At 39.8% G+C, this 10582-nt stretch overlaps 1 protein-coding gene and 1 long non-coding RNA gene across 2 annotated transcripts; both read right to left on the bottom strand.

Annotated features, from left to right (window-relative positions):
- Nucleotides 1–262: 262 nt before the first annotated feature.
- On the bottom strand, nucleotides 263–1360 carry LOC147757843 (uncharacterized). Its single transcript, XR_015322410.1, has 2 exons — nucleotides 956–1360; nucleotides 263–581 (listed from the first exon to the last, which is right to left on the bottom strand). It is a non-coding gene; the product is annotated as an uncharacterized LOC147757843 (long non-coding RNA).
- A 2126-nt stretch (nucleotides 1361–3486) lies between these two features.
- Mcm3 (minichromosome maintenance 3) lies at nucleotides 3487–8538 on the bottom strand. Its single transcript, XM_022793907.2, has 6 exons — nucleotides 8356–8538; nucleotides 7157–7448; nucleotides 5921–6951; nucleotides 5347–5556; nucleotides 4380–5067; nucleotides 3487–3805 (listed from the first exon to the last, which is right to left on the bottom strand). The coding sequence occupies exons 1-6, from the start codon at nucleotides 8446–8448 to the stop codon at nucleotides 3696–3698; spliced, it is 2424 nt and encodes an 807-aa protein (XP_022649642.1). The 5' UTR covers nucleotides 8449–8538; the 3' UTR covers nucleotides 3487–3695.
- Nucleotides 8539–10582: the final 2044 nt, after the last annotated feature.

Genomic DNA, 10582 nt, shown 5'->3' with positions numbered 1-10582 from the left:
CACGTCAAGAAGAATGTATTATCTACGAAATCATCCTGTGTCAAGGTATCGACGACATAACTACAAATTGAGTCTTAGAAAATGAAGATCTTTCAATGCTTGATTTGAGCCCTGGTCGCTTTTATAGTCGCAGCTCTGTCAGTCGAGCACAGTGACGAATCTAGGGCGGGCTTTAGCCATATTGAACTGATTTCGTCAAATGGACTCACCACAGATTCTCGATGGCGAACTTCACCTATGCGAAGAAACGACAACGAAAACGAAATACTACCTTACGGAGTTTATTTCCCGCTTCGAATAATCTCTTTGGATTAACAGAATATATCGTTAAGTTGATGTTCGAATCTTCGATTACTCGAAATCGACATCGAAGGACATTAGGAATTGTTATTTATCATTACTATATTTGATGCGCTGATAAGCCTTTGAAGTAAAATAGGTACAAGATATCGTTTGTAGTTGATTTAATGTACGTTCGTAGTTAGGAAGATTTGCCTCTGGGGGTGCCGTCGCGAATTGGAGTAGCTGAAACAACTTCGTGGCTTCATGCGAATACGTAATGGCTGTCGTTACATGTGAGTCTGCAATGGGGATAAATATAACCTATAATAAATTTTTACAAAACAAAATTTTGGAGAAAAATGTGCCGCGTTCCGATTGAGGATAACTCGACATGGACATTCGATTGTCGGACGACGAGCTTCATGACAATCAATACAGACAAGTGGGTGGGATTATAACTCGACTTGGATGGTTAAGGGAGAAAGACAATTAATTGTAAAATTTATTTCTTTAACCTAGAGGTTGCCAAATCATCGGTGAATTGATGCGACTATCAGTCATCTGCTCAGAGACCTTTACATGACACAAAAATCTGCTCTGAGTGAGTTGTGGTACCAAAGGGTACCTGATTACTTTCGAAACTATTTGACATGCGAGCTAATAATTCACGTACTTGGAATTACTGTAGAGTGCTGACTGACGTTGAATGAATGCTGTTGTATTATAATTTGCTGAAAATTTTTATTCTTTTCGTAGCCTGCAACTAATTCATTATAATATCTACTTCATTATTTACTATTCATCGGGAAAAACATTCACGCACGCATTTGTAAAACACTATCGCACTTTTCTATATCGTAGCACTATACTGCCTGATAGGTCTTTTAACACGGCTCATTTCAACCTATGTAGTACCTAAGTAGAGGTCATGGTTATTATCTGTCGGGTTTCGTATGGTAACCCAATTCGTTTAGAAACATCTACAGCGCATTCAGCTTGCGTGTCAAACCTGTTAATGTTGAATACGTTCTGAAATTGATTAGTGGATCTGCATGCAGATTATCAATGTTCGCACAGTGCATAAAATGAACGCGCCCTTCAGGCATGCAGATATCAATGGGGTCCATTGATCCCCGAAGGACAACATATAGCTTGGGCCAAATTTTACACAACGAAAGTTCTTAGGGAACTTCAGCGAACGAGTTACGATGTGGTCATGTGATCTGCTCTTGATGCACAATGTTTAAGATCATATTCTACAAAGGGTTATCTACCTAAGCTTCGCGAATATGCACCAAACATTCAAGTTACCAGAGAACACTCTGTTGTTGCGTAGCTTCTGCTGACTCGTTAGGTAACTAATCGTTTCCGCTATAAGCTACAACGAATATGATTAAATAAATATATAAAGCATTGTAATACAAAATGTTTTTGCTAACAAAGGGATAATATGATAAAATTGGGGTAGTTTCTCCCGTCTATACGACGGTAAGCAAAGTGCCAAAGAAAAATCATCCACAATACTCTCTCTCACATGGGCTAATTGAAACACTTCTAGGACAGCGGTGCAAAAGTTTTGAACTTTTTCGTTTCGAAGGTAAGTATTAAATATTCGGAGGTTAGCAACATTGAAAAAATTACATAGCTTCAGAAAATATTATCGCATAACATAGATCTTTCTTGTACATGTTGATTCAAGTCAACGTTTATTTGATAAAAGGACATACACATGCATATTTTAGTGGGCACAGTAGGTATATTTGATTGCGTATACAAAATATCCAAAATGTCTTAGACTGAGAATACTCTGAGAATTAAATTATTGATACGGAAGGCGACCTAAATTGTCAGGAAGTCTTTGAAACAGCTTGTTTTGAGACTAATATCTCCATTCGATTTTCCTTGCACCAAGAGGTGGTGCAGGAGGTCCATGACTTTCAAATGATTGTCGAGACTTTCATTATGTTTTTCATGTTCAGCGGAATATTGTTTTGGAGAAGTCATCGGCGTACATTTTGTATGTAATGCTTAGTTATTGGAACTGCACATCTGGGTTTTGCACCAAGACTGCATTCCAGATAAACTAGCGGCTTGGGCAGCCGCGGAATAATTGACTTTGACCACGAGGGTTTGATCCGTGAGATGCCATCTAGCAATTGCCCTAGAACCGACCCCCTCGAGAAGCTACTTTCTTAAAAAGAATATAATGATCTATTCCATTAAACGCGCGCGAGAAACCGAAGTCCATTACATGCGGAGCTACGGTTTGATTGCGTCTGAGAGAGCAATCATTGTACTTCTAAATCCTGTGCTAATAAGCCACTTTTTAAGAAAGTTATGGTGTATGAAAGATACAGTAGATCGCACTAACGATTATTTTCTTCCATCAAGGAACGGGTCTGTAATTCATTAGGGATGAGATCGATATCACCTTGTGAATAGAAATCTCAATAAATTCCTGAAACTGTATCAGAACTACTTTGTCTTTAAAAATAAGGTGCTTTATCTGAGGTGGGGATACACTTGCGTTGCGAAATACAGAAGTCTTACGTCGACGATATTCGAGGAAAGCTCGATGTTATTAATGACTTTTTTCTGCATAGATGCTTTGAGAGTCGTTCCCCTTGATCGAAACGCTTTCAAGGGATCTTAATAGGACAGCAACAGTGTCGTCGATAGCAACGCTGGCATTACAAGTGAAAGGACCGACTCCATCGCGAGCACTTAGTCATCTTTTCGTGTAATGAAATACGCCTCGTAACACAAATCTTCGTCTTCTTCAAACTCGCGCCGCCAAGAACCGATTTGCGTCCTAATCGGTGAATATTTGTCCTGAAGAAGGATATCGATATTGATAAGTTTTTTCACAATGATTTGGCAACTAATATAACTTTTTGTGCCCTACAGTAGATATTTTCTGATTGTGGCCTTTGTTCTTATTCCTGAGCGTTATTAGAGTGAACTGAACCGGCGTTAATTGGAGTAACCAGAGGTGCTTAGAACACACAATAATTTTTTAGCGGCCCAAAGTAGTACAAAGGAAAGGCCAGCAAGCAGAACAGGCTGATACTTTACACGTTGAATAAAAAGGCAACTAAATAGTACTACTACAAAAAGTCTTACATCTTAGCGAAGTATTTATTGCATACAATTCTAACTGGAAGCATCTATAATATTATCTAAAAAGTATAGGGTACGTTTCCATTTAATGTTCCCAAAATCATTCTGCTTTATTTCGAATGATTAAGAATGTTTGTAATATACATAAATGGCGTGACTGAGCGATGGACAGAATTTCACGTCAATTACATTTTTCCTGCAATTCTAAACACCATCATGGGTGCATATTGTGCATGGCTGCGGACTGTGTAAAGCGCAAGGAAAAAATGGTAAAGGAAAAAACGCAAGCTAAATTAAATGAGATACACAGTATTTTCGGACACCATAACTTGGTTAGCGTCAGCCATTTTTTCTAAAGCCAGCTCCACCTCTTCCTGCGTGAATGGATCGGACAGAGGCTCGCCTGTAACAGGACAAACAAGTAGACGTTGTTAATATTACGCGTATGTACCTCATACGATACCTCCTAATATTAATGCGGTTAGTCGAGATTTGTCCAACTTTGGTTTATATGTTATACTATAGTTAACTAAAAGAATAATTCAACGTTGGCCCAACATCAATGAATGATGCGGCCTTTTGGTTCTCTTTCTCCGTTCCCGGGATAACCGGTGTGCTGATCTTTTTGCCTGCTAAACTTATAAACACGTAGTGGTCTGGATTTCAATCTGAGCGTACACACGATTTGTTTCATGCTTCAGGAAGCTACCCGTCTGGAGCAATGTTTAACGGTATATTAAATATTGGATATTTACCATATGGGTTCCTTTGTTCCAGTTTGACCAACTTAGCTTCATTTGTTACAACGGTATCACATGCAATAAGTTTTTTTCTTGCTCGAACCCCAGCTACACCATATAAAACACTACAAAGGCTATAGGTTCGCCACACTTTTTCATTAGACAAAGCTTTTGATTCTCAAAGACTTCCCTATACTTTATTCTCAATGATTCTACATAGTGCGCGGTCATACTTACTAGAAAGGAAATCTACGATCTCATTTATGGCCATTTCTTGACTACCAGCCGTCTTCTTGAAAGCCTTGTTCAGTAGAGAGCGGAACTGATTAAGTCGGTCCATTCCTATAGCGATTCCCAACCTCGATCTTGATGGCAGCGGAGCTTCCTCCTCTTCGACCTCTTCCTGCCGTGTGCGTGGCCTCTTTGCTTTGGGCCTCGAGGTCTGTGATGAAGGTGCATCCTCGTCGTCGAATTCGTATTCATCCTCGTGCATGGGTTGGCCTTCACGATCCATGCGCTCATCGTCGGTGTCATCTTCCGAACCCTCAGCCGAATACCTCCTCTTGCGAGGCTTCTCCATGACCTTCTTGAAATAGGCAAAGTGAACGAGTTCAATAGACTTGAGCGCATCTTCTTCCGTGACCTTGGCCGAAAGTCGTGCCTTCGCGTGCGCGGTCGCAATACGGATCAGCGTTTCGAGAGAACGCGCCGTAACCGGCTGAGTTCGAGCCATATCCGAGTGGTCACTATCAAAACTACGTAGACGGGGGTACTCTTCAGTGATGATACGACATGCTTCATCGGACAACGTAGGCTTCACCTGCCGCGCAAGATGGATAAACTTTTTTAAGAATTGCAAGGACACACGCTTGTCCTTGTTATTCTTTCGCGGGCCGTGTAGAAGTGCGTCATGCTTCTCGTAAATCTATTTCCGTGGAAGTCAGCCGAAATAGATGGAATTACGAAACCAAACAAAACCTCATTATTAGAACAGTATCCAAAACGTGTTATAAAAAATATAAGATAGTTTTCGTCAGGTTACGTCGTATGAAATAATCATAATAGTAAACCTTATAATGCTTGAAAAATGATAATCATGATTACTTTTATTATTACTACGGATGCGATGGTCAAACAAATCCTAAATTTTGGGGGTTGTTCTCTAAGAGAATATGATCTATACAAAGGAGCTTGTATCTCTAACCTCTGTTGTTTGTTGTCCAGTAGCAACATCTGGGTCGTCTGTTGAGAGGAAATCTGCGACGTTTTTAAGTGGCATAGCCTCGCCATCCTGCTCATTTGGGTTCCTGTATCGATGCATGCGTACAACGTGCTCTGAGATTCGCTGGTCATTTTCGGGGTCCATTGTGTCGAGGAGCACAAACAAAAGGTCGAAACGAGATAGTAGTGAATCCTGCAAAACGAAACGACAGCGTTGGTTATCTAATTTGATACTAAGTTCAAGTAATTTCGAAATCTGGTGTAGACAAGTGTTCCAAGAAAGGCCCTTGGAGCAATGCTAAATGAGAGTTGCAAACCCAAAACAAATATTGACTTCAATTATATTTATTATTTAGATTCACATTGTAGATATAAATAGTATTATAAATGATAATATATAATGATATAAAGTATTATATAATATAGGTTGTAGTATTTTTAAATTTCAGAAATCCTTAGCTTACGAAAATAAAGAAGCTTATTTTTAATGATCCGACAGTATCACTACTTATACTATTTATCTAAATTGAGCCTCTTCCATTACCAGCGTTGCTTACCTGTAAACCAATATTCTCCATAGGAGTCTTATATTGGTCGTAACGTCCATACACGGGATTAGCAGCTGCTAAAACGGAGCATCTAGCATTGAGTTGGGCTTGAATGCCTGACTTGGCAATTGTGACTCGACCCTGTTCCATGACTTCATGAATTGCTGTTCGGTCAATGTCAGACATTTTATCAAACTCGTCGATGCACACTATACCTCGGTCCGCCAACACCATGGCGCCGGCCTCCAATCGACGATCACCAGTTTCCTGGTCGGCGGTGACGGCCGCCGTTAAACCCACTCCTGATGAACCTCGGCCCGTTGTTGCAATGGCGCGCGGCGCCGTATTAAGGACGTATCGAAGCATTTGCGATTTGGCCACAGACGGATCTCCGATCAACAGAACATTGATGTCTCCCCTGAGGCGAGTTCCGTTTGGAAGAATCTTTTCACTGCCGCCTAACAGAAGGCATAGAAGAGCTTTTTTCACGAAATCGTGACCATGGATCGATGGGGCAAGCGACTTCGATAACGTGGCAAAAATATCGTTGCCTTTTTCGCGGGCGAACTGACGGACCTTCTTCATATCATCAGCTGTGAGTTCCATAGCAACTTCCTTGGTGAGTAAACGGATGTTATTGGCTAGCAGGACTGTTCTGAAAATTCCATTTGTTATCCCGCCTTGCTTCGAAGGCAGACATCTATACACGCCAATAATTTGAACACGATCACCTGGTTTACAGATGTCCACCATATCGTCATCGCAAAGAATATCAACCGAACGAGGCAGTTGACCGGCAGGAGCTTTTTCCGGCATCTCTTGTATGGTAAGCGTCTGATGATCTTTGTAGGACGAGAGTCCGTATTCAGTTTCCAGCAAATTACCGTCATCATCCTTTGTCGGGTAGATCGACGAGGATGGTGTCGAGTCGTACGAGGCCATATCTGTGTACATTCGCTCTATGGTTTTACCCGTCGCCGGACAGTAGTGTACAGAACGCGCCACCTTCGGACGAATTAGCGACGCTTTGGTAACAATACCTAATAGTTTATCATCATCAGTTAAAAACTTACTATTAGATTAAGAGGGTTCATATACCCAGAGCAGTAGTAGAGAACCACGATGTGAGACTGTAGCTCTATATTAAAAAACCAAAAAATAACCTTTGTTAATAAAATACTGCCTATTAACACCACATTTTAGTACCTTCCAATGCAGCAAGTTTGCATTTAGTAGAATGCTTACCCTCAAGGCATACGACGCCTCCAAGAAAACTCGAGGTAAGGCTGCGCGGCGTAACGTGCTTATTACCAAATGAACCCTCCAAACCAACGGAATATCGCAGTGCTCGGTATTGCTTCTGTAGCGAGGGGTCTGCTTGCATCACGATGCTTTTGAGGGCTAATTCGAACGCCATCATTTCTTCAGCGGAATTCGAAACGAGTTCAGCAGCGCGTCGCGGGTTTTTCCTTCGTAGATCATTTATGTTGACGATCAACCGACGCCCACTGGATGCCAGCATCTCGGTGATCTTTGCCTGTGATAATTTATTAAATAATTCTTCCATAACACTGATTTAATAGTTAGACTGAGCCTATTCATGTATCAAACGGTATTTGGAAGATCTGCTCTGAATAGAGATGACGGTATGTTATTCGCGAACATCGTTTCGGATCAACAGAGTGTATTGCGAAATTTTAGGTTAGGTCATTTATCAGGACAGAAAACAAAAACATGGCAGAAAATTTTCAAACGTAACAGGCAATTCCTAAGTTTCATAATTGTTGCTTTGGACCTATATTCAAATACCTGTATAGTTGCCGACTACGCAAGGAAGAGGTTTCATTGCATCGTACCCGATAAAAGGATAATGCATTCAGAGGGAACTACCCTAATAAACTGATCGTTTGCAAATTATGTACGGGCCGAATATCAGGCCAACTATAAGATTATGAACAAAATTACCGGCGAATTCTGTTACAAATTACATACGAAATGTATGTATGTTGATGGAATTCTCACTACTGGCTACTTTGCTATAACAATAATAATGAGTCACGAGATCAGGTGGAACATCAGTACTAATTTCTGAAGATAGTTTTCGATAAGATAATACAAACACTTAAAATTTTTGCAGTTTGCCAACAATCGCGCACCAAAATCTGGCTGACCCTTTATTAAGCAATAGAGAGAAAGCGTATAATATCCGCTAATGACTAATGCCAGCGCTAAACGGCGCACCAAGTATCAAAAGGAGGCCTTCGTATATCACATTTTGTTACATCTCAATGAGCCAATCAAACTTTTTATCGCATTTTGCTTATCGACTTGCTAAGCGGTAAACTTTGAATTTTAATCACATATTTAAAGCCGCACTGGAAATAACGTTTAGGTGTATTTACAAATTATATAACCCGATACGTCGAGTTGCTATTTGCACTTACCCTATAACTTCCGTCATCGTTATCGTCGTCCAAAAAGTCCTGATACTCCCTCTGAATATCGTTCAACGTGTTGTGTATAGTTGTATCTGCCATTTTTCAGCTTGGCTTATTGAGAAATCGAAAATACAAATAACGGCGCTGATCGCCAGCCGCTTTTGGCGCGAAAACAACGCGCCAATGATGATTTCGAAACCGGATGTGGAGAGAAGACGTGAGCGCGAAACGCCCCTTGCAGAGAAAGGGGAAACAGAATTGATTAGTAGCTGCACAAAGGGTACCACTTATTTTTTGAAAAAAGCGACACACATCAAGTGGGAAGGTCGAAGAAATAAAAAAAATCGTATATATATTATTCTATATTCGCACAAATTGTAATGTTGTATTTATGCGTCGTTAGCAACGATCTATAGTCTCACTTCTCAACCAGAGGCTTCAAACATAGTCATATATCAATGATAATTTACGTAAGTATGATTTTCTTATATCACTCATACCTCTAACTCCTGTCTGTGTTATCGGACAAATTTAAAACGGCAAGCATTTGACATTTAGCAAAAGTGGGCTTCCTTGTGAATGTAGTACGCTATATGCCCATGAGATAGCCGAGTCGACCTAACCTAATAGTTTGATGAGACGAAGATTGGTGTAGGCGCTTGCAAAAAAAAATCGACATTTGAACAAAAAAAATTCTGCTGAAATTTCAGTTCTCCTTCAACAAAAATAACTATCATAGAAAACCATTTGATACTCGTAGTATGCATTGCCTCAATTTACTAATATTGCTTAACTTCGAGAAAAAAAAGAGTTAATACCAAGTCAGCGTCTACATGCACTGATTGATGTGTGCCGGCAAAATAAGTTTACACATTCACGACAAACTTAGCATAGTTCAGGCGGTGGCCTTTAAATAGACCCTATGCAATCGGTTCGTCTATACCATCTTCTTCGACAAGTAGCGAAAACAAGCTTACCCCAACATTAAACTTTGCTTCCATAAAAACATTATTTCTACTTTAACTATTGTCCTATGGAAATAAACTTTGGATTCGTTAAAAACCAAATGTCGCATTGTGAAATTTGACCGACGTCATTAAAAAGCTTTACCTGAAAGGCTCCGGGTGCGAGTTCTACCTAACAAGGCTTTACTTAAAAATGCTTGAGTAGATACGAATTTTATGTTCGGTACCGCGATTAACTATTGCCTCAGACGCTTACGAAACAGTATGTCTACAGCAAATTTCACCACATGTCCTTAAATTTAGCCGGCTGTAAAAGACAGGTGACAATGCACTCGAGCTTTGTGCGGAGATCTAATGCTATTAGAAGAACCAAGAACAAAAAAATATAGCTAATTAGACTAAAGTAGAAATGCTTTATTGTTTACAAGAGCTCTTGTAAATAAGGCAGCAAACAAATTTAGAACTCATTGTATCATAGAAAATGACAACCTGCAAATTTAGGTTTTTACTTAGATGCAATTGTCGTATCGGCATTTCTATAAAAGCCTATTCAAGGGGATACAATATATAAACTGCTCTCTTACTTTTTTAATAGGTATGTACTATAATTGATGGTTAATAAGTATAGTGCCAAATCAGTAGGATGGAATAGTAAACTCGGAGCTTTTGAATCACAGTAGTCGATAACAGTGGTAACGAGTAGTTGGCGCGGTGTGTTTTGGACGATCTGGCTGAAAATGCTAGAGGACGCTGGGTCAAGTTTTACCGGTGGCATCCGGTATAGGATCGGTGTCATTAAATAAAGGGCGAACACTATTACCATGTATATGCGAAAAAGCATAGAACAATCGTACTATGTCACTCACCGGATTCGCAATAGATAAACCTTATATCTATTTATAGTAACACAGGCATATACTTATGTCTGTGTTACTATAAATAAAAATACTTATGTCAAAAATCGTCGATAAAAAACCATAAAGAAACAGCTTCAAGTAGTTCGATGATTTTACATAGAGCCTGTTAATGCTTTTATAAAGCGGCAATAAAATGAGTTTTTCTAGAATCCGCGTTTCTGGGAAATAGAGTAGGCACAAATATAGGTAAACGTTTCGAGTATGTAAAAGCTGCTTTTCCGCTTTAATTAAATTGCCTGGAGAAAAGCAAGCTTAGAGCTGTTCAATGTTCACACTACGGCTAAAATTATTCTCCCGATGACAGATGCTATACGACAAGTATAGAAAAAAGAGATAAAAAATAGAGAAGCA

This window comes from Varroa destructor, unplaced genomic scaffold, assembly GCF_002443255.2.
Source record: "Varroa destructor unplaced genomic scaffold, Vdes_3.0 BEIS01000002.1, whole genome shotgun sequence".
NCBI classification, from domain to species: domain Eukaryota; kingdom Metazoa; phylum Arthropoda; class Arachnida; order Mesostigmata; family Varroidae; genus Varroa; species Varroa destructor.
Note: the sequence above shows the minus strand (reverse complement) of the source record. Positions and strands in the feature narration are given on the sequence as shown.